This window comes from Hippopotamus amphibius, chromosome 10 (assembly GCF_030028045.1).
Source record: "Hippopotamus amphibius kiboko isolate mHipAmp2 chromosome 10, mHipAmp2.hap2, whole genome shotgun sequence".
Classification (NCBI taxonomy): Eukaryota; Metazoa; Chordata; class Mammalia; order Artiodactyla; family Hippopotamidae; genus Hippopotamus; species Hippopotamus amphibius.
In genome coordinates, this window is record NC_080195.1 from 114850033 (window position 1) to 114877368 (window position 27336).

At 60.5% G+C, this 27336-nt stretch overlaps 1 protein-coding gene across 6 annotated transcripts; it reads right to left on the reverse strand.

The window, feature by feature from the left end:
- Positions 1–877: 877 nt before the first annotated feature.
- Positions 878–27013, reverse strand: CBS (cystathionine beta-synthase). Of its 6 annotated transcripts, none has more exons than XM_057697235.1 (17): positions 27007–27013; positions 25990–26105; positions 21600–21816; positions 18078–18184; positions 15968–16102; positions 14229–14308; positions 13999–14133; positions 13189–13258; positions 11900–11991; positions 11012–11137; positions 9982–10066; positions 9534–9639; positions 7628–7705; positions 7303–7437; positions 6531–6639; positions 3632–3716; positions 878–1721 (listed from the first exon to the last, which is right to left on the reverse strand). In XM_057697235.1, the coding sequence occupies exons 3-17, from the start codon at positions 21806–21808 to the stop codon at positions 1564–1566; spliced, it is 1710 nt and encodes a 569-aa protein (XP_057553218.1). In that variant the 5' UTR covers positions 21809–21816; positions 25990–26105; positions 27007–27013; the 3' UTR covers positions 878–1563. The 6 variants fall into 6 exon arrangements, with proteins under 6 accessions (XP_057553218.1, XP_057553217.1, XP_057553219.1 ...); XM_057697234.1 differs by lacking the exon at positions 27007–27013 and adding an exon at positions 26505–26991; XM_057697236.1 differs by lacking the exon at positions 25990–26105.
- Positions 27014–27336: the final 323 nt, after the last annotated feature.

Here is a 27336-nt window from a genome sequence, read left to right on the forward strand (position 1 = left end):
CAAAATGCATCAAGGAACTAAATGTAAAAGCTAAAACTATAAAACTCTTAGAAGAAAACACAACCTTGGATTTGGCAATGGGTTCTTGGAGATAATATCAAAAGCAAAACAAAAGAGGAAATACATAAATTGAACATCAACAAAAACAAAACACTGTTGTACACCAAAAGTCATTATCAAGAAAGGGGAAAGATACGCCACAGAATGGGAGAAAATATTTGCCAATCACGTCTGCAAAGGGTCTAGTATCCAGAATATATAAAGAGCTTCTACAACTGAACAACAAACAACTCAATTTTAAAATGGGCAAAGGACTTGAATAGATATTTCTCCAAAGACGATACGCAAATGACCAAAGAAGTACATAAAAAGATGCTCAACATCATTAGTCATTAGGGAAATGCAAATCAAAACCACAGTGAGATACCACTTTACACCCACTAACATGGCTATAAAAAACAAAACCCAGACAATAAAAGTGCTGGGGAGGACGTGGAGCAATTGGAACCTTCATGCACTCCTGGTAGAGATGTAAAATGGTGCGACTGTGGAACACAATTTAGTGGTTCCCAAAAAAAACTAATCATAGAATTAGCACGTGGCCCAGAAATTCCTGTCCTGGGCATATAACCAAAAGAATTGAAGACAGGTGTTCAAATACTCATACATGGGTGTTCATAGCACTACTAGTCACAACAGCCCGAGAGTGGAAACAGCCCAAGTGTCCATCAGCTGAGGATGAATAAGCACAGTGTGGTCCATCTGTATAAGGAATACTGTTCAGCCACAAACCAGGAGTGCTGACTTGTGCTGCAGTGTGAGCAAACCTCAGGAACTTCAGGCGAAGTGAAACAGGCCAGACACAAAACGGTCACAGATTATATGATTCTTTTTATATGAAGTATCCAAAATAGGGAAATCCATGGGGACAGAAAGCAGAACAGTGGGGGCCAGGAGAGCAGGGGAGAGGGGAGTGACTACTTAATAGGGGGAGGAAATGTTCTGGAACTTGACAGACACGGTGGCTGGACGACCTCTAAGAAACGCTACTGAATCACACGTGAAAATTGATCATTTTAGGTTGTGAGTTTCACCTCAATTAAAAACCCCAAACACTCACACCACTCCAACCAACCCGGCCCCAAGTGGACCACGCTGCCGGAAGAAGGGCCACTGTTCCGACCCCAAGTTTCCTGGGCCCCCTTCTGCTGCTCCCCTCTCTGGACTCCTGGGAAAGGCACTGGCCTCTGCCTTCAGTCACCCTGCCTGGTCACGGCAGGGGTCCATCCGCCTGACTGAGTTCTCTTTTGATAGCTTTGCTCGTTGAAACATTTTAAGAGAAAGTTAGTTAAAGAAAAACACATCTAATCAAATAAACTATAAATAGATTCATTTAGGAGCCAGGGAAACTATAACATCTCTGCCGGCCCCGGGCTAAGCAGTGAGCATCCTTGCTGCCCATGGCGAAGGAGTGATGCCCAGCGCCAGGCGGCTAAAAATCACGTGCTTGTTATTTAGTGTTTACAAAAGCAAAAGGGAGCTGCCGAGCAGGCTCGGTGGGGATCAGGGCTCGGCCGCGGTCCCGGCGCCTCTGGGTTCCAAGGCACTTCCTGACTTTATCCTCCGGTTCCGCTCGCGGGCGGCCACAAAGTTCAGCAAGTCGATGGCAGTGACGACCCCGAACACCATCTGCCTCTTACTGGACTCCCCGTGGCTCTGGTCTGAGAAGGGACAAGGAGGGACAAGGCCACAGCTTCAGAGGGGCCTCCACCCGGAGCGGATCTGAGGCAGCCATGCCCCCAGGCACGGGGTGGGGGTGGGGGGGCCGGCACGGGGTGGGGGTGGGGTGGCCAGCCCCGAGGCTGCCCTGTGTCCTCGGGCACCTGTGTGCCAGGGAGCCCAACCACAGGAGCCAGGTGGGCAGAGCTGCAGAGGGCAGGGCCCTGACCCCTCTGAGCCACTGAGCCATGCCCACCGGGGGCACCTGAGGGTCACGTTCATTCAGAACGGCCGGCGGTCGGCCCCAGACTTGGCGTGAAATTTCAGTCTCGGTCACACCCACCACCCCCACCCCCACCAGCTCACATTTCTGGCCCCCGATTCTGTCCTCAAACCCATGCCTTTCTCTCAGGCTTAGAATGAACATGGGTGCCTGGCATCCCCCGGCCCTGCTGCCCGAGGGCAGAGAGGGTGGTGGAGATGGTTAATTTTATGTTTCAACTCAACTGGGCCATGGAGTGCCCTGACAGCGGGACGAGCATCCGTCCGGGTGTCTCTGGGTGAGATCAGCTCTCAGCTGGATGCACCTGGTAAGGCAGATCGCACTCCCCAGTGTGGCTGGGCCGCGTGCAATCAGCTGAAGGCCCGAATAGAACAAAAGGGCTGCCTGTCCACGAGTAAGATGGAAATGTCTTGCCTTTGGACTCGGGAACATGGGCTCTTGGGGTCTCGAGGCTGCACCCTTGCCCCGCAGGTCTTGAGGCTTGCCAGCCTATAAGCCAGTTCCTCACAGCAAATCTCTGTACACACACATCTTACGGGTTCTGTTTCTTGGGAGAACCCTGACTGACAGCTCTCGTCAAGCACACAGCGGGCCGGGCAGAGTGGGTGGCAGGTGGGAAACTTCCGGGTTGCATCTCATTCCACCAGACCCCACGTCCCTGTCAGTCCCTCAGGGCTTTGAGGGCAGAGGTCACACGAGTTGTGGGTGGGGGAGGTACAGAGGGGCCAGGCATCCCGCTGGCCAGCTCAGAGCACCTCAGGAAAAGCCAGGGGCACCCAGAAGAGGAAGCGGCAGCTTTGGAGAAGGACTGAGCCCTGCAGGGGAGGGCGGAGGGAGCGGACTCCGGGTGCCCCGGGAGAGGTGGGCCAGAGCTGGGTCAGACACGATCTCTGTTATGACCACCTGGCTCTGCTCACACAGCATGAAAGCAGCCGTGGACAGTGCTTTTAGGCAGGGCTGTGTCCAGGGAAACTCTATTCACAGACCCTACAGCTGGAAGCCCGGTCAGGGCGCGCAGGCGTTCCAACAGGTGCGCCCGTGACACAGGAGGAGCAGCGGGCCGCCCCAGCTCAGGGCCCTGGGCCCGGACGCCCTCCTCTGCACCGGTCCACGCTGGCCCCGGCGCCGCCCCGAGCCGAGGGGTGGCTGGGGCGCACGTACCTGCAGCCCCTCCCCCCAACCCCCAATAAGGCAGGTCCCGCGCTGTGGAGCCAAGCACAGGACAGGGTTGGGCGGGGGCGCCCCGGCCCTGGGACCAGCCCTTGGCGGGAGGGACGGGGGCCTCCAAGGCCCCCCCAATTCTCAGAATTTCTACAACCCTCATCCTTGCTGGGAACCAGAACAACACCCCCGGCCTCCGGAGATGCGGCCAGGAGGCCCAGGAAGGGCTTTGTGAGCAGGTTCTAAAGCCCCGTGCACTCGCTAGGAGCTGGTACCCAGGCTGGCCTGCAGCAGGGTCCCTCTGAGATGTGCACCCAAGGCTGGGGGTCAGCACCTCCGACTCCCAGTGAGGTGAGCTCGCGGCAGGAAAGCACACAGAGGCCCCTGGGGCCGGGGGCTCGGTGGCCACGGCCCCACAGGGCTCTTGAGCCCTTCCCTAGCCCCCCGCCCACAGAGGGCCCCACGTACACTGGATCTGCTCGTGGACCACCAGGGCGAAGTGGTCCATCTCCAGGATGTGCGAGAGCTTGCCCAGCGGGTCCGTCAGGCGGATCTGGAAGAGAAGCTGTGGTCAGCGCCCACCAGGGCAGCCCGGCCTGGCCGGAGCCCGAGGAAAGGAGCACAAGGCAGCAGGAGATGCTGGCGTCCCTCCAGAAGTTCTTCTGGAGCCTCTTGCCGACGTAGAAACTGAACGAGACGACACACGTGAAAAGATACTTGGATGAACTGGAAGATTCCGTACGTGTCACTCAGGGCAAGAGCCCCTCGGACGGCTTCCCATGGTATGATCCCACCCCTGTGACTTTCTGGAAAAGGCAAAACTAGTAAGAGCAGTGGTTGCAGGGCTGCAGGGAGGGAGGAACGGGTGGGGGGAGCCACGGGACGTGGGGCCCCTTGCACGCAGTACGACTCTGTGTGACGCTGTAATGGTTACAGGTACCTGTGTCACAACCCACAGAGCTGCAGCAACCAGACGGGACCTGGTGAACTAGAGGCTTCAGTTACAGACACTGTAATAGTCACCGCCCATCGGAACAAAGCCCATATCAGGGCAAGACGCAACAGCACAGGGCACGGGGAGGGGAGGGGACGCGGGGGCCTGCTCCGCGCCATCTGCTAACAGACAGATGATGAGAACGTCCAAGAAGAAGAGAAAAAGGACACTTAGCATCCATTTTCCAAACCCCAAGGTGATCTCCAAAGCACTTAGCCCCACGGAGGCCCTTTCTCGTTTGACTCTGGCAACGGAAGCACGGTCCCTGTGAGAAGACGCAGGCTCCAGGCCGGGGGGGAGGTGTCAGCCGTGCCTGCGCCTGTGTACAGAGGGCCAGGCACACCTGCCCGAGGAGCACGAGTGCACGCTGAGCCTGTGCAACACAGCAGCCCTGGGCTGTGGAGGCAACTTCCCCGACGCTTGGCTTTATGAGGTCGGACGCTGGACGTGGTCCGTAGACCACGGGGGTCAGGATTTCCCCTCCCCGCCGGGAGGAAGGGGCGCCACAGCTCCATGGGGACCTCCCTGTGCCACTCACTGCTGGCAGCCAGACCCCCGTGGCGCTGGCAGCGGGAAGGGGCCGCCCTGGGCAGGGCGGGTGTGCCCAGGAGACGGGACCTACCCAGGTTTCCACAGTGCCACGTTCTCCTCGGGACACTATCTGGACCAGGATACCTGGGACCCCACTGAAGGACATCCTGCACCCACGTATGGGGCCCCACCCAGCAGCTCAGGGGCAGGGCATCAAGACCCCCGAGAGTCTCGGTGGCACTAGAGCCCAGGGGACTGGGTCTCGACTACACCCCAGAGAAAGGCTGTGGCTGAGGTCAGGCTTGGCCACTAAGGGGGGGTGACAGGTACTCAGCCCTTCCGCGAGGGAGGGAAGGGACACAGCGGAGAATCGACAGAAAAGGCCAGAGACAAAAGAACAGGGCTCGGGCACGGGAAGCGGTGGTCAGCGGGCACACCACACCTCGGAGGGACCTCAAAACGCTCTGCTGTGTGAAAGCCAGACAAGGGTGCACACGGTGGGGCTGCGTGCGCCCACGAGCCGGGAGACACGCAGCATCTGCGGGACAGGATGCTGACTGGCTGGGGTGGGGAGGGGCGGGGAGGCCTTCGGGGGATGGTCTCGCAGGCGCACGTTCATGGTAAAATTGTCAAATGGGAGGCGCTGTGGTCCGCTCAGCACAGGGACGAGAAGGCAGGGCAGAAGCTTCCAGAAATGCTGGTGGGCAACGGGATGGACGGAGAGGTCGCCCCCGCCCAGCCTGGCTGGCCACCACCCGCACGCGACGCCGGGCACTGTGCTCCCCACTCAGGGGCCCCGGGGGGTGGGATGGCCTCTCGGAGCTCCCCCGGGGCAGGGGGGCAATAGACCCTCCAAGAAACACCCCGTGTGCTAGGTGCTCAGGGCCGGGGGGCAGGGAGGCCGGGGTGGGGGGATGTTTGAGCTGAGGCCTGCGGCAGCAGGAGGGGCCCACGGGCAGGGGGTGGGGGACGGGGGAGCACAGACGGCTAGTGCGCAGGCAGCGGGAGGGGACTGGCCCGTCGGAGCACGAGGGCAGGCGGACGAGGGGGAGCCAGGGGTGACAGGGCTGGGACCCTCCCCGCGGGGGGCTGGGCTTGGCAGGGAGGGACAGGACCCCACCCACGTCTCCTGTGGTCTCTCCGGTCCCGGGGAGTTGGAGCCAGGGATGAGGGGCTCTGCAGGGACCGCGCTGGAGGCAATGGCAGCAAGGGTGGGAACAGGGAGAAATACACGGATTCCAGCGACACTTCGGCCACATGTGTGGTGGGGGAAGAGGAAAATCAAGTTCATCCCTAGATTTGGGCTCCAACCCGTAGCCTTTCAAGTGTGAGCCAGCCAGCAACCCGCCACGCCCACTTCCTGGGGGTCAGATGAGGAAGGGGTTGTGAAATGTCAGGTGTCAGAAGACCAGGGAGAGGGGCTGCCCTGACCCTACCCGCCCTCGGGGACACAGGGTGGCCACCATCTCAGGATGACCACGGGGTCTGACCAGCCCCGGCACAGCCCCAGAACATTCTAGTTCTTATTAATCAGGCGTGGCAGGTGTTGTAAATGGGTGTGTGCGCAGGACAGAATCAGGGCCGGTGCCCTGGGAGGGCCACGCTGACACATGCCGGCTTGGCTGGGATGATGGTCCCAGGAGTTGCCCAAGTACGGACATGGATGAGCCCTCACCGATGCCGGACTTTCCCCACCTGGGGCTTCTCCATTTGTGACGCTGGGATGAATTCTCAGATTCACGGGTCTGATGGGGTCCAGAGCAGTGCCGAGGGACAGGGGCCCCGCCTCCCAGGACAGAGCTGGTCTCAGCACTGACTGCTCAGGCTGAGCAGGGCTCGTACCTGTTTGAACTGCTTGTAGATGACCTTGCAAACTTGGTCCGATGGCTGAAGCTTCCCTGCGAGCAGGGACGACAGCATGTTCCCCAGGGTCACCATCCCCAGGATCACCCTGGGGAAGTGGAGACAGGGCAGGGGTCAGCGCTGGTGCCTCCCTCTCCCCAAGACGGCAGAATTCAACACAGCCGCCCTCAGGGTTGAACCCAGAACTCCTCTTGGAATCAACCACTATCTGCCCAGGGTCTCCGTGTGGCAGGAGCACAGCAGTGGCCAAACGCCCTGCCCTTGGAGCTGACCATCCAGTGCAGGGAGACAGTAAACCGGTGAGTCCTTTGGGCATGTCCATTCTGACAGGTGTCAAGAGCGACCAGGGGGCCGGTGTCCTGGGACGTGAGACTTTCGGTGCTACAATTGGGACAGTCCTGGGAGAGCCCTGATAGTGGGTCGCCGTCACCAGAGCACATCTGCCACTGTCAGGCACATGCTCAGAGCAAGGCCAGGTCCCTGCACCAGCCTCCCACGCACACACGAGGTGCAGTGGGGTGGGACGGAGGCATTAAGGCCCAAAGGGTTAACATGAGCCGCCTCACCCCGGGCGGTGTTCAGGGACCAGCCGTCCAATGTTCTGAGCATCTGACTGCAAAGTGACCGAGGTCAGCCGGCCAGCTGTGGGGTCACCCCATCCAGCACCGCCGACACAGAGCACATGGAGCACAGGCTGGAGGCGCCCGGCAGGGCCCAGAGGGCAGAGCTCTGGACGGAGGCTGACACTGACCCCGACTCGTCCACCACGGGCACCTGGTCGAAGCCCTTCTCCCGCAGGATCTCAATGGTGTGCTCACAGGTGACCGTGGGCAGCACAGTCAGCGGGGCCGACAGGCTCAGCTCCTGAACTCGGAGGTGCCACCACCTGCGGGAAGAGGGCGGGGCAGGGAGGTCGTGAACCGGGAGACGAGTCCAGGACGGATGCTCTGTGAGGGCAGGGAGACGGGCGTGACCCAGCCAGTGCAGGACAGCGCACATGCCCTGGGTACCAGGAACGTGAGCCCCAAACCGCCTGCATGTGGTCGGGGAGGGTCTCTGCTCAGTGGCGGCCTCACCATGGCTTCTTCCCCGAGAGGTCCTCCTCCTTCATGAAGCCCTTCTGCAGCATCCACTTGTCGCTCAGGAACTTAGACCTGCGGCACCAGAAGCCACCGGGGCCTGGGCAGAGGGTCTCACCACCACCTCTGCCCACACCAAGAGCTGACGTTCTCAGAGAAAGCCCAGCATCCCTCCCCAGACTCCACGGTCCAGCAGAGACCCCCCAGGGGCTCCTGGAGGCTCCGCGCAGAGGCCTGAGAGCCAGAGTCCAGAAGGACCAACCCCCCAGGAACCATGGTCGGTGGCGGCACCTGGTCGACCAGGGCTGAACGAGCTCAAGCACAGCAGGAGGCTCCGTGACAGGCTGGGACCTGGGACCCGGGACCCTTTGCTGCAGTGCTTGTACCTGGACCGACATCTCCTCCCCGAGCAACCAAATACGAAGAAACCATAAGGGACTAAAAGTAGCTGTGTGCAGGCCGTTGGGGCAAATTACGGACAAAATACCAAAAGACCAAAAACCCACCTGCCACTTCTAAGATGTCAGGAGAAAAGCAGGGCACTGTGCGTGCCCCCTGCACACGCACCACCAAAGGGAAGGTCACACCACCGAAGCCACCCCTCCAGCCTGAGCCTGGACCCACCCCCACCCTCACCCTCTATAAGGGACCAGCTCGCCACCGCCTCCAGGGGAGCGGGCAAGGGAACCTGTGACTTGTTCTCACTGCCCCCTGCTGCAGAACCAGTCCCAGGAGAGCCCTGCTTGAATTTCTTGTCTGGCCTCTGATCAATCTCTATCCATGAAAGAGTCCAAGAACCCAGGTCAGTATCAGCTCTGTCCCGGAGCCCGTGGTGTCACGCCCCCTCGGGGCTCCTGGCGGCCTCCTCCCTGCCTGTCCTCACGTCTGCTCTGGCGGAGGGGACTGAGGGAGCCTGTCCCACCCGGGGTCAGAGGACACCAGACCAGGTCTCGGGGGCTGCCAGGGCCCTGCCCTAAGAAGGGAGATGAGGGCCAGCAAAGTGGGGAGCAGAGAGGACTCCCAGCCCCCCAGCCTAGACGTACGTGCCCGAGGACACGCCCGTTCACCCACACTCTCGCCATTTCTCCCTTGTACACACACGGGCACGCGCGGGCACGCACAGCAAACCGGCCAGGCACACAGGAGGACGGCCGTTCTCATGCATTGGGTGGTGTGGGCGGGCGGCCACGCTCAGAGCAGCTTGGCAGTGGACACCCAGACGTGACCCACCCCCCAGCGGAACCCCAACTACAGGCACCCCCCGGGGGTGGCTGAGTTCCCCCAAGGTGTGTAGCCTGCCACTCCCGGGCCAGGGAGGAAGCCAGAGGGTCCGAGGGTAGGTCTTTAGCCCCCTGGGCGTCCCCTCCTGCACAGCAACCTTGGCTCTTTCAGCCGGCGACCCCAGGCAGAGCATCAGCCCGAGGGTTGGGAACCGGATGCAGAGGGCTGCAAGCCGCCGCCCGGGCCGGTGAGCAAATACTGAGCACCATCGGACCCGATGGGGCCCGGGAGGCCGCCAGGCCATCGCACAGCCTGTCCTCTGGGCCGCTGGCCCCAGCCCGGGTCTGCCCAGTCGGGGCCAGAGCGCGGGTGACGCAATGGAGCCGGTGGGCGGGGCGCGGGGAGGTGTTCTCAGGGCGGTTACGGCCTCATCCTCATCCTCGTCCCCGCCTCCCGGCTGAAGACGAGGCCCAGGGAACTCAGAGGACCAAAGGGGCAGGAGGGCCGGGCCCCTCGGCGCTGCCGACACACGCGACTCTCCAAGGCGTCCCGCAGAGCCGAGCCGGCCGCGAGCCGGCTGGGAAAACACGCACTCGCGGGTCGCGAGCGGGGCCCGCGCGCCCCCCCCCCTCCTTGCTGCCGCCCGGCCCAGGCGCTCGCGGCGGCGGGGGGCCCTCCTCACATGTAGTTCCGCACGGAGTCCGGCAGGATCACCACGCAGCGCTGCCCCTCCCGCAGCTCCCGGGCCGCCTTCACGGCCACGGCCATGGCACTGCCGGCGCTGCCACCTGCAGAGAGGGCCGGGGCCAGACCCGCCGGGGGTGGGTGGGCGCGCCGGGCGGGTGCAGGGGAGCGCGCGAGCACGCCCGCACCCGCTCCGGAGCGATCCTCGGGGGAGCAGTGGACTCGGGGTGCCGGGGGGCCCCCGCTGCTCACGGTCCACCCGCAGCCTCCCATCACCCCTGCGCGTCACGTCTGCTCAGCACGTCCCCACCACAGCCTCCCGTGGATCCCGAGCCCTGGAGCGGGTGGGGGGCGGGGCGGCGGGCGGCCCCGGGGGGGGGGGGAGGGGGTCCTGCGCATGCTCGACGGGAAGCGGGCAGAGGGCGGGCGCCGGGCGCCCCACTCACCGCACAGCAGCCCCTCCTGCGCGATCAGCATGCGGGCGAAGGCGAAGGCCTCCTCGTCGTTGCTCTTGAACCACCTGTCCACCACCTGCGGGCGGCCGAGGGCAGGTGGTCAGCTCGGGCAGCGCTGGGCACTCAGCCGTCGGGCAGCGGGGGCGCGGGGGGCGCGAGGCCCACTGCCCAGTTTGCAACCTCACAGGTGACCTCAGGCCAGGCAGCCGTGGGCCTCCAGGGCCGCGGCCCGGCCTCTGGGATCTGGGACTCGCATCTGGAGACCTAGGTCGTCGCCCCCCGCCCCCACGCCTCCCCAGGTCCACACACTGTGCACGTGGCAACTAAAACCGCCAGCCAGTGTGGCCCGCTGCACGGCCACACTCTAGTCTAGGTCCCTCTGACTGAAGCATCCTTGAAGGTTCTTAAAAAGAGCCTGGTGGTCCAGTGGTAACGAATCTGCCTTCCAATGCAGGGGATGCAGGTTCAGTCCCTGGTCAGGGAACTAAGATCCCACATGCTGCAGGGCAACTAAACCTGTGCACCACAACTACAGAGCCCACGTGCTCTGGAGCCCACGCGCCACAACGATAGAAGGGGAAACCCGCACGCCACACTTAGAGAGAAGCCTGCATGCTGCAACGCACATCCCACGTGCCGCCACTAAGACCCGATGCGGCCAAAAAAGAAAAAGGAAAAGAGAGAGCGCCTTCTCTGAGTCCTTACCTCTCCCACGCTGGCCTGCTCACCGGCCCCAACCACCCGACACCCTCCCTCTGCTGGGGCCTGGTCTGTGCACGGGCTGGACGTGCCACCCCCAACCCCCTGCAGGGGCCTCTGGGTCTGCCCAGCGGGGCCATGGCACTCACATCGGGTACAGTACCACGTGTCACCGAGTCATGACCCCTGAGACTGCACCTCCTCTAGTGCCACCTGGGCAGCACAGAGCTCACGTCTCTGCTCCCGCTCGGCCGGGCGCCCGTGCTCAGCCAGGGCAAGGGTGTGGCCTGAGGGCTGGACCTGTCACCGCTGCCCTGCCTACCGTCCGGTCCAGCACTGTGGGGATGAAGTCATAGCCGATCCCTTCCACCTCGTAGGCCGTCTGCTCCGTCTGGTTCAGCTCCTCGGGCTCTGCGAGGATGGAGCCTTCGGGATCCACCCCGATGATCTGCAGAGTGGGCGGCCTTAGGGCTCAAGTCTCACCTGGACGCGCCCGGCTGTCATCAGAGTGTGGGCCCCGTTCCCGGGCCCCAGGCGCAAGACTCAAAAACCACCAACCCAGGCCCAGGCGCTGGGAGATCACACGGTAAATGTCCAGCTCGGGGCACTCGGGGCAGCACGAGGCCGGGGGAAGTGGCTTCCCGAAAGCTCCTCTTGTGCAGGGCTCCCAGGAACAGCCTGAGAGATGCCCCCAGGACAACGGGGCGAGGGGCGTGCTGGGACCGACCTCTCCCAGATGGCGGAGAAACAGACAGAGAGAGAGGATGCATTCGGCACCACCAGTGGGGGTCTCTCCACATCCCTCCCCAGGCCCAGGTGCCCCTCCCCGACTCTCAAAGCCCCGGTGGGGCCGCTGCAGGACCGGAATTTCAGATCTTATGGCTTCTGAAACGACCCCTGGTGGCTGCCCAAATCGACTCTCCCACCCCCAGCTCATCTGGGCGCCCAGGTCATGCGTTGCTGCATCCTTTATCTCCTGGGCAGGTACAGGTACACACACTCTGTGAGATGCAAGGCCGTCCATGCAGAAGAGTCAGGAATGAGAACTTTCAGCTCTAAAGCAGAGGCCGCCCAGAAGGCCCAAGGCTGAGGACCCTGACAGTTAAGCCTCCAGCTGCAGTTCAGGCCACAGGTGGGAAACGCACACACGTCCAGGCCCGCCTCCCCCGGGCAGGGCAGGGCAGGGCAGGGTGCCCTCGCAGCCCCTCACCTTGCACCCAGGGCACTTCTCCTTCAGCTTCCTGGCGATACCTGTGATGGTGCCACCCGTGCCCGCCGACGCCACCAGCATGTCCAGCCTCCCTGGGTGGGGGGGAGGCCACGTCAGGGAGAACGTCCTCGGGGGGCAGGAAGGGTCGGCCCTCCACTCTTAACAAGAAGCAAGAACGTCCCCAACCACGACAAAGGCAGGTTCTCGAAAAGGACAAAAGCAAAGCTACTCTTGAATTTAAAGCCTCTCATCAGAGTCCTGCATCTTTAAGACGGGTCCACAGGGACAGGGGCCCAGGGAGCCCCGTGTAAGTCTAGACGGCAGCCAGTCCCTGAAATCCCTGTTTGCAGTGAATCGTGAACAAGGTGACTTCCTGCGGGAGGCGGGGCACAGGACGCCGAGGGCTGAGCCCGGGAGGCTCTTCATGTTTTCTTCAGCTGTTTGGTTCAGACGACGTGGACAAGTGAACTGAATTATCACAGGAACCAAAATAAACCACTCTGCTTGGCAAAGGTGTTGTCTAGGCTCTCAGTGCCCGGTGGCCAGCGTGGGCACCCGGCAGACAAGTCAGCGCAGGCACCCATGCCAAGGCAGAAAGGCTGTTTTTGCCAAATGAGAGGATTCTCACACATAAAACCTGCGTGAGCAGATGCCTGGACTTTGGTGCCCGGCTCCTCGGCACAGAACGAGGGCACCTAAGCCAATGCCAGGCTCCAAACGGGAAGCCAGGGATGCCAAGCCCCTGTCAACTCCTCCCTAAAATCTCTTAGGGAAACAGCCCATCAGAAAACATCACAACCTCCACAGGCCTTGGCACCGAATGTGTGAAGAGGTTCCAAGCAGCCTCATGTCCGTACAGAGTAAGCTAATTGGAGACACCACCCCCACCACAGTTCTCAGATAAGAAAACCTGAATGTCAAATTCAGAGCCCAAGCTGGGGTTTGAGGCCAAGTGCCATTCAGCAAAGTGAAGCTCCGGCTGTGGGCCCAGCACCAGCCTGGGACACACTTGTTTCGTGCACTCAAGAACTCCTACAGGTCTGGAGGAAAGACTGCTAGGTAAACGAATACAACTGCATGATATGTTTGGTGTTACAGGCAAGGCACGGGCAAAGTCCAAGAGGGCACAACTGAGGGAGGAAACCACTCTAGGGAAATGGTCTAGAAGGCATTTCACAGAGAGGGACATTTGAGCTGGGTTTTGAAGGATGAATAGGAGTTTACCAAGGAGAGGGCAAGTGACTTGTACACTCCCAGTCAAGATGGACAGCAGGGTTAGAAGTACACACCGTCACACTGTTGCAGGATCTCCTCGGCCGTGATGTCATAGTGAGCAAGGGGGTTGCTGGCATTGCGGTACTGCAAGGAAAAAGAGCAAAAGAGCCATGTTGAGGTCAATGCACAGAACTGGCAGCAGCCACAGGGCACCAGACAAACAGCTCACTGTGAACCAGAGAGGATCCCAGAAGCTCAGGGAGTGGCCCGGGCACCTCAACAGACACCAAGCATTAAACTCAGCTCTCCTGGGACTTCCCTGGCGGTCCAGTGGTTAAGACTCCCCTCCTACAGAGGAGTGCGGGTTCGATCCCTGGTCAGGGAGCTAGGATCCCACATGCCTCAGACCAAAAAACCAAAACATAAAACAGAAGCAATATTGTAACAAATTCAATAAAGACTTTAAAAACGGTCCAAGTCCCCTCCCCCCCAAAAAAAGTCAGCTCTCCAGAAGATGGGATTTCTGAATTCATCCAGACATGGAGTGATTGACAAAAAAGAGCTTCCCGTCAAAAGGTTTGCATGTATTTTATGCCTGTGGGGAGCTTCCGGGGTCCTCTGCAAAGGGCATTCCAACCCAGCACGCTGAGCTGAGCTCTCGCAGCTGGCGCACGGACAGCAGAGCCAGACACTTGGCTGACCCCACCGGCCACACGCTGGGTCGGGAGAAGCCAGTGACCGTGACCCTGTACGTCGGTCCCTCTGCAGCCTCCACTCCTGCTGCAGATGTGACACCACCCCAAGCCCCCAACAGAGATCCCCCAGGGAAGGCCCCACGTGGTCCAAACCCCTGGGCGCACACTGACCCCAGGCCCCGGCCTCACCTGGTCCAGGATGTGAGAATTGGGGATCTCGTTCCTCAGCCTCCAGGCCACCCCCACATGCGACTCAGGGGAGTCGAATCGGGCGTTGGTGGGCGTCCTCACGATCTCCGCCCCCAGGGCCCGCAGGACGTCCACCTGCAGAGACACGCAGCGCCCTTTACCTCCCCACCAGGCCTGCAGCACGAGGGCAGGGGGCCCGGGAGATGCCCCACCCCCACGCACCCACCCACCTTCTCCGTGCTCATCTTCTCCGGCATCACGATGATACAGCGGTAGCCCTTCACGGCGGCTGCCAGGGCCAGCCCGATCCCTGAGGACAGCACATGGGGTGAGAGGGCCACGGCGCCCCCCAGACCCCGCCTCCAGCCCCAAAGGCCCAGGGGAGAGGGCACTGCAAAAATGCCCTACGTCATCCCCATCTCCCCTCAAATGAGGAGATAAGAGTGTGGAGGCAGAGATGAAAAGGCAAGTGTGCCCAGAGAAAACGGGGGTGCACGTCATGAACCCCAATTCCTCCAGCCCTCACTGGGCGCCTAGGAGGTGACAGTAGCAGCAGACATCGTGGAGCTCGCTGTGAACACGCGGGTCCCTTCATGGGTAGGAGAGCGACCCCGAAGGCGGCTGGAGGTCCGCGCTGTCACCCCCACCCCGGAGCACAGGCCCAGGGCCAGACGCCTCTCTTTGGTTCTAAAGGGGTCAGGGCCTCGGTCTACGGCTGAGGGGCGGGGCCCCCCAGTGAGTCTGAAGACAGAGCATGGGGCCAGAGTGGAGGGTCCCGGAGCCCCAAGAGCTCATGGAGTTTGCCCCGCTCGGCTTCAGACTTGCTTGGGACCCGTGACCCCTTCCCGGGTTTGGATGGGAATGTCGTTCCTGTGCCTGGCCCTCCGCTGCGCTTTGGAAACACGTAACTTGTCTGGTCTGAACTGGTCTGATTCACAGCTGGAGAGGAATTTTGCGTGAGGAGGAAGCAAGCCTCAGGCCTCATCCACTTCTGACTGAGGTGATCCTTAGGTGAGACTTAGTGCAGGGGCTGGAATGGGTTCAGACTTTGGGGGGCTGTCGGGACAGGGGTGAACGTATTTTACATTCGAGAAGAACGTGAATTCTGGGGGCCAGAGGGTGAAGTGTTATGGGCTGAACGGTGTCCCTCCAAGATTGGTATGCTGAAGTCCCACCCTGCAGCGCCTCGGAAGGTGTCTGTAACTGGAGATGGGTCTTTGAAGAGGCGATTAAGGTTAAACGAGGTCATGTGGGCGGGCCCTAACCCCATATGTCTGGTGTCCTCATAAGAAGCGGCGATCAGGGACTTCCCTCGTAGTCCAGTGGTTAAGAATCCGCCTTCCAATGCAGAGGACGCGGGTTTGATCCCTGGTCGGGGAAATAAGATCCCACACGCAGCGGGGCAACTAAGCCTGCGATGCAACGAAAGATCCCGTGTGATGCAACGAAAGATCCCGTGTGCCACAACTGAGACCCAATGCAGCCAAATAAACAAACACATATTTTAAAAAAAGCAGCAGAAGAGGAAGAAGAAGAGATCAGGACACAGACACACACAGAGGGGTGCACACGAGGACACAGAGAGGACACAGCCGTCTACGCGCCCAGGAGAGAGGCCTCGGGAGGGACCAACCCTGTGACCCCTGGATCTCGAAAGTCCAGCCTCCAGATGGTGAGACAATAAATGCCTGTTGATTAGGCCACCCGGGCTGTGGGACTTATTACCTCAGCCATAGGACACTAGGACAGAGTTTTATTCCTAGGGGTAGTTGCGCCCATAACAGACTCCAACATCACCAACGCCGCCCGGATGGCAAGGCGTCAGAGGAAGCTGGGCTCAGACACGCACATGCACACGGCATCGGTGCTGAGCCAAGTGCGTGGAGGGAAGGGAACGCCTGAGGGATGGGCCGGCGCATGTAGCGGTGGGCCCCCCAGGCCGGGCGCTCCAGCCCGGGGCCACGCCCACCTGTGTTCCCTGACGTCGGCTCGATGATGGTGTCCCCGGGCTTCAGGGTCCCCTCGCGCTCGGCGTCCTCGATCATCCGCAGGCTGATGCGGTCCTTCACACTCCCGCCCGCGTTGAAGAACTCACACTTGGCCACTGGGAGCCAGAGATGCGTCACAGGAGAGGAAGAGGCCCCTGATCCCTGAGTGCTGCCTGCCGGCCCCTCCCCAGCACCCGATACGCCCGGGATGCGGGGACGGGCTTCAGCGGTTCTGAAAACCATCACCTTTCCATTGCCGCCTCCCACACCTGCCCTGGACGAGGGTGCTCACCCCCCCGCCCAGCCCACCCACTGGGGACCACGCGGCCACTCCAAGTGAATGAGACGGAGGAGCCCAAGGACCACCCCCCCACACACACTGGGTAGATGGGCAGAGCCACCCCCGTGAGGCAACACAGCCCCAAAGAGGCTTGCTGGGCGTGCAGGGGGCGGCCAGCTGGAGCCCCAGGCTTGGATCAGGGCAGACGGCCCGACCATACCCAGGGGGCCGGGACAGCCTGATGTCCTGAAACCACAGCTCCCCTCATCCCCAGACCAGGACCCCCAAACCCTCCACACCCGCCGCCCACCATCCTCCCCACCCAGCAGATACGACGTCCTTTCCTGTGCCTCAGCCTCTGCTTCTGCGCCTCTTTCCTGAGGGGAGGACTCCCTCCCACCTCTTAAAAATACGCAGCTTTTGTGAAAGGGGGAGATACGGCACCAAAAGTGATTGGAAGGACCAGGTCGGCCTGGAGCACCCACAAACCAAGCTCATCCTGGTTTGTCCTGGTTTCTGAAGTCCACGACCACAGATAGGCTTTCTCCCCTAGGACCCGGAGAGGCCCCTTCCGGGACACTGAAGGGGGGCTCTCGAATGTCTGACCGCTGAGGAGGCCTGCGTCCCAGGACTCTTATAGGCCACACACTTGAAGTACTTAGTTAGAAAATTCTAATGAGCCCAGGAGAAGGCCAGCATGCGCGTAGGGATTCAAGCTGATCAGCCATGGGCAAGCCATGTAACCAATCTGAGCCTCGGTTTTTCCATCTGTAAAATGGACACACTAAAAGCTACCTCAGGAGCTCCTGCCAAGTTAAGGTGCAACAGGTCTATGCCTGCCGGGGTACCAGTTAATGGTCTCTATTATGTGACAGAGGAGCACAGAGCAGATGCTAGCTCTCCTGGGCTGTTCCGGGGTGGCCCTCGCAGCCCCAGCAGAGCCTGGGAGCATGTACTGCTCGTTGCTTAAGAGAGAATTCTTCACTGGAGGGGTGGGCGGGAAGGCTGTGATGATGGTGCCTCTGGGGTGAATCGACCACACGGCCTCAGTCCCACCCCGAGGAGCTGCCGACCCCCAAGGACCCCCACGCTCTCCCCTCTCCAGCTCTCTCTGCCCTAGCAGCACCAGGCCTGGTCCCCCCCAAGGCCTCTGCACCTGCCACTTCCTCTGGGACAAGGCTGACGTCTACCTGGGCTCTGCCCTAGAGAACACCGGAGGTGAAGAAAGCCCCCAGCTTCTCCTGTTCCTGGAAATAGCCTCCTGCAAAGAAGCCCCTTCCGCATAGGACTTGGATAAGACTCACGGGTGACCTCCTTGCTCACCCAGGACAAGGCCAGACACAGCCCCCAAATTCCCACTCTGTGTCTCATAAGTGAGACCTGAACCGTCTGTCTGAGCACCGAGGCAGCCACTTCCCGCCCGGCGGACGGCTGGGACCCTCACCACAACAACTGCCCCCACTGTCACGTCGGCCCACCCCTGCCACGGCGTGTCTGCTCCTCCCTACGAGTCCAAGAGGAGCGGCCCGCTCTGCTCCTGGGACTGGGCCTCTGGGTCCTTCGGGGGCCGGCTGAGATCACCCTCCTTCCTGGCTCAGGCCCTGCCCCCGACATCTGCCCGGACACGCTTCCCTCCACCTCATCCCGGACACCCGCTCCGCAGCGGGCCTGGTCCCCCTCCAGCACCCGCCCTGTCCTGTACGCGCCCCGACGTCCCCTGACGTGGTCGGACACCCCTGCCCCGGGGTCTGGGGCCCCACGCGCGGCCTGGGCCCGGGAGCCACGTGCAGGCTGCGGCCGCGGGTACTCACGGAGCTCGCACTTCAGGCCAAAGTTCCTTCCGATCTTGTTGACCCTCACCATCGGGGTGTCCCCAATCTTCTTCAGGACATCTGGCAAGATTGGGGGACGCTCTGCCCTAGAAAACAGAGGTGCCCACGGTCACTCAGGAAAGCAAAACCGAACGGGACCAGCCTCGGCAGTCCAGCACGTTCTTTTTTTTTTTTTTCTCCTTTAAGAACTTTTATTGAGAAACAATTGACCTACAATAAACTGCATATATGTAAAGTGTACAATTTGGTATTTTTTTCTTATTGGTAATGTATATGTGGCAACCCAATCTCCCAATTCATCCCACCCCAACCTCCCCCACCTTCCCCACTTGGTGTCCAGATGTTTGTTCTCTACATCTGTGTCTCTATTTCTGCCTCAGCACGTTCTTTTAAATAAATCAAGAAGTGAATCCAAGTACTGGTTTGCATGAGGATCTGGGTGGCGATTACACAAATTGACACTAGGTAAAAGGTCACACACACGTGCATGGGCCAGCACGCCTCAAAACCTAAGAAAACAAATGTCATTTAGTCCCGGGCTTGAAAATGCACCGTGTAGCAGATGGTGTTGGTGGGCAGCTGGGTGAAAGTCCCCATGACCTCTCTGTATTACTTTTGAACTTCCTTTCAGTGTTAAATTATTTCCACATAAAAAAGTTAAACAAACACTGACTTCAAAACAACAGCATGTCCTGGTCCATTAGGGTTTTTTGTTTTTGTTTTGGCTGCGCCGTATGGCATGTGGGATCTCAGTTCCCCGACCAGGGATCGAACCCACGCCCCCCCACTCAGGAGTGGGGAGTCTTACCCACTGGACCACCAGGGAAGTCCCAGTCTTTTTTAGGTTTTTGATCTTCAATTCATCTCCTCTCTCAGCACCTGCCTCCTGGGATCCCTCCTTTCCTTTCCTTTGATGAAAAAACCGGTGGGGACCCCTGGGCAGAGACCCCTCAGATGGTCTGGCCACCAGGCAGTGACAGTGACTACAAAGAGCCCACCCAGGCCCCTGGCATCACTCAGAGTGCCCGGCACAGGTGGTGGGAAGCCTGACACTCAGACCCAAGAACAAAGGCCTCGGGCTGCTCATCTCGGTCCTTGGGGCCCGGTCAGGTGGATTCCCAGGCGGGCCTCCAGGCTCAGAACGGGACTCGCTTCTCACGGGCCAACTCTCCCCCTTCACAGGCAGGTGACCGGCCCCCTCCCGGTGGTTCTTCCAGCTGAGAAGCTGGTGACAGGCAACAGGCGGCCGTGGGACAGCCCAGCCTCTGCTCAGCCGAGCGCATGTAATGCCTGCGTCTCCTGAGCGGCCCCCACGACGTTTCCTCCATCCTCACCCTCAGGGGCAGATGCCCTGATGCCCTACCAAATATTCATCCCAGAAGATGCAAAACTGACCTGAGCTCCGAGAAACACAAGGGATCCCCGCGCCCTGGACTTCTCAGGTGCCCGCCCCACGGCTCCCACGCCTGCGTGCGCCGCGGTGCCCACTGCAGGAACCCGTGAACCACGCAGATCCCTCGCCCCGCTCCCAGGTGGTGAGCCAGCTCCCCAGGAATGCTGCCGTCCGCCCCGGGGCCCAGACAGGTGGCCACACGGCCCGGCTGGAACCCAGCTGCACCCTCCAAGGTGGCACAGATGCCCCGAGCCTCCCCAGAGGCAGGCTCGGCCGAGAGAGCTGTGGACGTCAGGGTGAGGGGAGGGCCCAGGCAAAGGGCTCCTGACCCCAGCCTTGGAGGAAGACCAAGCGCTCGGGGTGACCCCGGGGCCGACTCATGAACTAGGTAAAGCCAAGGCGGCAGGATAAACGCTGGGGAGGCCCGGAGGGAGGCTGAGTCACCGCCCCCAGCAGAGGTCACACTGGCCAGAGGAGGGGGCGGCCTGGGGCAGGCGATGGTGGGCCTGCGGACAGCTCAGGGTTCCCGACTCGGCACCAGGCCCTGGGGGGCCGGAAAGCCACCTGAGACGTCTGCTGCGCTGGTCAGGGCCGGGGCCTGGAGAGAGAATTTAACCCCTTATCTCACCTGCTTTCCCGGGGACAGCCCAGGAGGCTTCCAGGAGCAGAGCTCCACAGCACCTTAGAATAAACCTGACACCCTTCGCCGGGGAGGGGGTCGGCCTCCCCTTCCCCTCCGCAGCCCCTCGCCTCCCTCTGCTGCCCCCACTCTGTTCCTCGTTCTAAGCCCGCCCCACCTTGGAACCGTCTGGAATCCCCTTCCCTTGACATCCACACAGCTGGCAGTGCCAGCCCATCCAGGTACCGACTCTGAGGGCTCCCCAAGCCGCCCAGCCACGTCACCTGCCTCATCACCCCTGTGCTCTCGCCGCCGGGATCAGCTAGGCCGTCTCCTCCAGGGACCTGGGTCAGTGTCCTGCCAGCAGGTGAGTCCTGGCGCCTCAGGCCTGAGCCCAGGCCCTCATGACCGTGGGCCTGAACTGGGACCAGCGGTTTCGGGACGGGACAGCAACCCTGCCAGGGCGTTTCAGGAGGGTTAGGCCACCACTTGAAGTGCAGGTGTGATGCTACGTCACAGCCTGGGTAAGATGGTGTCCTGGCCACCCCAGGCCCGAGGGAGAAGCTCACGGAGCCGTCAGGAGTCCAGGTCCCTCTTCCCTGCGGGCCCCACCCCCAGCCTCACACAGGCCTTTCACCCCCTGCTCTGGTTTGTTTTGGCAGTGAGGGCTCACGCTGTATGGCTGATGGCCAACTTGGCCTCCTGAGCTTCCAGCATCGAGATGTTTCATGTTGGGAGCTTCTGGGTTTGTAATTTTTACTTCTGTCCATTGGCCCCACTGAGGAGCACAATCCCTTCCGCATCCCCAGTTCTGAATCTAAAATCAATAATCACAAACGTTGGTACAGCAGAGTCTCAGGAATAAGAATCAAACATCTAAAAGGTGTATTCTCTGACTCATTCGTTTTCCTTCTAGGAGACGACACTAAGGAAATAGAGATGATCCTAGGATTCAGGGAGCTCAGTCTGAGTTTCATGATGGGTCAGGGATTTTTGCCTTTTTTTCCTTTCCCACTGACTGTCCTCCTGCACCTAGAACAAGGCACAAGTACAGCAGGTGCCCCAAAATGATGCATGGACTGAATGAGCTGTATTTTCCACAGCAGGTATTCAAAATGAGGTCACTGCACGAAAGCCCAAGAGAGGGCTTCAAGTCGTGGGAAGCCTGACGGATCTGGATGAGAAACCGCCCCCCACCCGTCACTCAGAGCGTGTGACTCGGGCCCCTCCCTTTGTCGAGCATCTGCTCTTGGGGGCACTGGCCTAGGTGCGGTGCTACAGCACAAACCAGGCTTGGCCTCTCTGAGCCTCAGTGGACTCAACTGTAAAATACCTCCCACCCCAGCTCAACATCCCCCCAGAGTGACGGCAAGGGACGTAGCGGGGGGTGTCACACCCCAGGTCCTCATGACTGTCTGGCTTCCGGGTAACGAACTCTTGCCCCCGAGATAACGGACGGACCATCTTACGATCCCACACGGGGACTCACAGGGCAGCGTGGTGATGGGGAGAGTCGGCGGCGGGCCGGCCCAGCTGCCAGGAGCACCTGCTCGGGGCATCGGGACGGATCCACAGGACCTCCTTGGCGTCCTTGTCCCCCGGAGGCCCCTCTTCCAGGCTCCCTTTCCCCAGGTGTGCCCCTGAGAGGTGGGGGCACCCTGCAGCCCTCTCTTCTGCTTGGGGTGTCTCGGAAGGCATGGTGGGCTCTGTCAAAGGGAAGGGAAGAGAGGCTGTCAGTGGAGGCCGTTCCCAGACACCCTGCTGCTCGTCCCGGGAGTCCCGCTCGCCCACCCCTCAGGGTGCGGGGCTCCACTGGCGCAAGTGGCTCCGCAGGAAAAGGCGTAACTGCGCAGGCGCCAGCGGCTATGGACAACAGCTGGGCGATTGCTCAGACGGGTAAACACACAACGACCGTGAGACCCAGCAATTCCACTCCTATGCATATTGCCAAAACAACGGACACTGATACCGCATTTGCCCACTCATTCAGAACAGCACTGTTCACAGAAGCAAAAACCTGGAAGCAAACCAAATGTCCACCAGCGGGTGAATGAATACACAAGATGTGGTTTACCCATACAGTGCAACAGCGTTCGGCCATGAAAAAGGAATGAAGTCTTATAATCTTCTCAACACGTGAGTGCACACACACACACAGCAACTATGTAGAGGTGATGAATGTCATTTATCTTGATAGCTTGACTGCGGTGTCTTTTCACAGTGTATACATACATCAAAACATCAGGTTGTACACCTTAAATATATAGACAACTTTTATATATGAAAGATATCTCAATAAAGTTGTTTTAAAAAGACTACATTTACTTCTCTGATGGTTCAGGGGTTAAGACTCCAAGCTCCCAGTGCAGGCGGCCCGGGTTCCATCCTGGGTCAGGGAACTAGATTCCAGTTGCTGTAACTGAAGATCTCGCATGCCACAACTAAAAGTTTCCTCATGCCACAGCAAAGATCCTGCACACCACAACAAAGAGTCCTCGTGCTCCAACTAAGACCCGGCACAATCAAATAAATAAAGTTTTTTAAAGGCTACATTTATGTGATGGAAATAATAAAAGGAAGATGATATTTTCACCTTAAAAAATGGAACAAAAGGGGCTTCCCTGGTGGCGCAGTGGGTAAGAATCCACCTGCCAATGCAGGGGACATGGGTTCCATCCCTGGGCCAGGAAGATCCCATGTCTCAGAGCAACTAAGCCCGTGCGCCACAACTACTTAGCCTGAGCTTAGAGCCTGTGAGCCACAACTATTGAGCCCACGTGTCACAACTACTGAAGCCTGTGCATCTAAAGCCCGTGCTCCGCAACAAGAGAAGCCACCACAATGAGGACTAGCCCCCGCTCGCCACAACAAGAGAAAAGCCCGTGCACAGCAACGAAGACCCAATGCAGCCAATAAAAAAATAAATATATAAAAGAAAGGAATGAAACATTCTTCTTAGGCAAATAAGCCTAAGACAAAGAAGGACAAATATTGCATAACTCCACCCATACGAAGTCCCTAGAATAGAGGTTCCCAGGAGCTGGCGGAGGGGAGTCACTGTTTAATGGGTACTGAGTTATGATGGAAAAGTTTTGGGGTACACATAATAGTGATGGTTGCACAACACTGTGAATGTGTGTATTGCTACTGAATTGTACAGCTTTGAATGATTAAAATAAACAGTATATTACATGTACTTTATCAAATTAAAAAAACCTCATGGAACCTTTAAATAGATGACAAAGAAAGAAAGAAAGAAAGAAAAAGAAAGAAAAGGAAAGGAAAGGAAAGGAAAGGAAAGGAAAGGAAAGGAAAGGAAAGGAAAGGAAAGGAAAGGAAAGGAAAGGAAAGACAGGAAAGGGAACGGGCACACTTGGAAGAAGAGGCTGCAGCCCTGCCAGGCTCCTTCTGGGTGACAAGGAGCAGGCGCCCACCTCTCATCTTCAGAAGCCAGGACTGAACTCAGCCACTTGGCTGCCTGTCTGCAATTTCCAACACTGAACAGGGGATGGGTCCACGGCCAGTGCACAGCCATCACGCACCAGGCTGATGACCGAAAGCTCCCCTGGCTCCAACTCTGTAAGGAGCTGTGAAAACTAAACGTAATGGGGTCTCCTGGACGGAATCCTAGAACAGAAAAGGGTATTAGGGAAATTAAGGAAATCTGAATAAGTAGGGACTTTGGTTAACAGTAATGTTCATTACGTAATTGTAAAACAACCGTGCAACGTAAGGTGGTAATGATATGGGGAACTGTGTGTGTGGGGGGGCATGGGGAACTCTGCTCTCCTCTCAGTTTTTCTGTAAATCTAAAGCTCTCCCCCCCCCCCCCGCCCCCATCTCTGGAGCCCTGTGGGTTTGGAAGGTCCCTGCGAAGAATTCAAGGTAGGGGATGTGGCGGGCGGTGATCTCCGAGTGCAGCCCCGACTTCTCCCCCAGGAAGCTGGAGGGACCCCAGCCCCCAGCCTTGCGCCTCTGCTCCCCAGGACATTTCGGAAGTCAGTTTTGCTGTGAAAAGGTCGGGTGGCTCAGGCGGAACTGGGCTGAAGGGGCAAGGAGCCCCTCACTAGGAGGTGCCCATGGAGGCGTGTAATGGAGGCGCGTGGACCCATCGGCTTTCTCCTCAGGAGCGGCCTGTGTGGGTACCACCACCGTCAGCAAGGGCAGAGGCAGCCCCAGCTGGTTCCCTGTCTCCCAGAACAGGGCCAGGTGCAGACCAGCGCCCAGCAGGTCCTCCCAGACGCCCAGGCGGCAGCCTGAGCGTAAGGGAGGTGGAGACCCCCGCCCCTTGCAATAGAAACCAGCCTCCCAGCCGGTCTGCCCTAAACGTGCCTAGAGCAGAGATTCCTTTCAAGTCTTGGGATCACCAACTACAATTTCAGGGGTTCAGGTCCCCTCGTGAAATCACACAAGGATGTGCCGCGTCCTGCTCCCACCTTTCAAAAAGCCCCCGCGGTAAGCGGAACACGGCCTTCGCTCCGCGCTGCGCCCGCGGGGCGGTGGTTCTTCCATCGCGCAGAAGCGCCCCTGTCGTAGACCTCCCATCGCATCAGAGGCCGACGGGCCGGCAGCCCCCCGGCCAAGGGGCCGCGCGCTTGGCCGCGGGCCTGGCCAGAATAGCCCGCAGACCTCCGGGCAGATGCAGGCAGCCCCGCTCCTCCTAAGGGGCGACTTGCCTCGCCCGGCGCAACCTCCCGAGAGGTAAGGGGCTGCTGGAAACTCAGGTCGAAACCGACAGGGTCTCGGTAGAGCCCATAGGCACTCGGCGGGATGCTCGCCGGGCGAGCCGGCTTCGAACCCGCGGACTCCGTCCCGCGCAGCCCGGCTCAGCTCCCGGCTGGCACAGCTCCCCGCGGGCACAGCTCCCGGCGGGCACAGCGCCCTGCGCGCCGACGCACGTGTGTCCGGGGAGGGCGGGCTCACCTGGCGCCGACCTGCTGGTTCCTGCAGCACCTCAAACCGCAAGACCCTCCTGGGGTCACGCCCCCCACCCCCCTCCCCAGGCACCCTGCACGCGCGCCCCTGTCGGCCCAACGGGGCCAGTGAGGGCCAAGGGTGCAGAAGGCAGTAAACTCCTGTTTCAAAGTGAGGCTTTTCAGGCGGGAAATCGAGCCCCTACAGTGGATCTGGCGACCGCCCGGTCACCGGGCCTTTGGGAAGGGCATTTGGGGATACAGTTTGGGATAAGCACCCCCAAGTAATCCTTGGGACGCTAAGTTTTGCGCTCCCTCTCCTCCCCCACTACCCCTCCCCATTCTCCAGCTCAGCCATCCGCCTAGCCTAGGGCTCTAAGGGGGCGCGGAGGGGTGTCGCAGGGCACCCTCCCGCATCCCTTTAGTATGTGCTGGGGGCAGGGCCCTGAGTGCCCTGCGCTCCCTTCCCCCCCCGCCCGGGGCAGCCACCTCCCGTGCAGCCTGCGCAACTATATCCATATTTCACACACACACACACACACACACACACACACACACACACACACCCGCACTCCATAGACCTGGCGGAAACGAGCAATTTTCGAAACAATCATTTCCCATCCAAAATGCAGCGAAAAGTCAATGATTGGCCCCATCAGAGCGCATCTTCCAACAGTCTCAGCTCGACGCCCCCCGGCTCGCGCCCCTTGCCGTCCCCTCCGCAGCCGCGGGAGTTGGGGTAGGGGCCCTGGGCCACGTGGGCGCGGAACCCGCAGCTTCAGGACGGGCTGGACTCGCGGTAGAGGGAGGGTCCGAGACGCAAGGGGCGCGGGCCCAGCTCCGCCGCCGGCAGGTGTAGATGATGCAATCCCGGCGCAGGGGTTGGGGCGGCGGGGGCCCCTTCCGGACCCCAGCCGGATCCGGCCGCCCAGGCGTGGGGCGAGTCTCGGTCCGGCAAGTGCTCACCTGGACCGAGGCCGGGAAAGAGCGGCGGGCTGGGCACGTCCGGGAGCGACGAGCGGTGGCCCGGAAAGCTGCGACGCCGAGACGCGGCCCCGGGGCTGGCGGGTTCCCCGAGGACCCTGCGGCCAGAGCGGGAGGAAGGCGATTGGCCGAGAGCAGGGGGCGGGGGCCGGCACCCGGCCAATCCCGGGTTGCGGATCGCGGGGCCACCGCCTCACTCGTAGCCGCCCCTCGTCACGCCCCCGCCCCGCCCCCACGGCCGCACCTCGGGTCAGGACCCCACCCCCATCCCCTAGTCTCTTCTGACGCAACCTCGGGCCGGTGGCCCCCGTCCCCTCCTCTCCCCTCACTCCCGGGACCCTGCCCGCCCCGCCTCCCCCCCACCCTCTGCCCCGCCCCCCGCCCCGGGACCCTAACCCAAGCGCGCACGCAGGGGTGTGCGGAGCTGCGCGCCCGGTGTCCCGATTCTGTCCTACTTGTGCGGATCCTTGCTCTGCGGGCGTGTAAGGAACACTTACTGAGGCGTTACAAGCGTGCGGTCTGGGGAGACGAGGAACTTGGAAGGCCTTGAGGATGCGCCTCAGCGCCTACCCCGCCTGCCGCGTCCCCTCCCGCGGGCCCGGGACCCGCGACCACCGGACACGGTTCTTTCCGGTCGCGGGCCGCAGGCCCCCTGCACTCGGGCTTCGGATCCACCGCGGCGGGTGCGTCCCTCCTTGGTTCCTGCCCCTCACGGCCCAAGGGCCCAGCACACACAGGGCTTCTCCGCCGAGCCCGGCCGCCGCTGCCCTCTGGGAGGGAACCCGAGCGCACGTGGCCGTGGCCCGCAGCCACAAAGCCGCTGCGCACCGGGCTGTCTGCAGGCTCTGCCCCAGCCACGGGCCCCAGGGCTGACGGCCGGGCCGGCCCTGGCCGCTGGGAAGGCCACCGCTAATAACGATATTCCAAACTGGGTGCCCTGGACTTTTAAAGGGCCTGCCTGCCTCCTGAGATTCCCCACCTGAATGGAAAATTCCTCACCCTTGAGATCCTCCTGCACTCGAGTGACTAAGTCAAGGGCGGAGCCGCTGGGCTTGGGCAGACCTAGAGGATGGAGTTATTTCACCCAGCACCCGACTGTTCAGTCCACCCCCCAGGTGCCTGAATTGCACCTGGCACTGCCTGGGAAACAGAGGAAGCTCAGCCAAACAGGGCCTCTGTGCACCTGCCCTGCCGGGTTGCTGTTCTAGGGGAGGGGGCTCAACAGACATCACTTCATTAAAAAACTTCCACTAATGAGACTGATATGAAGAATGATAAAGTGGGGAATGGAGAGAGACAGGAGTGGGAGAGGCCTAGATCGGGCGGTCA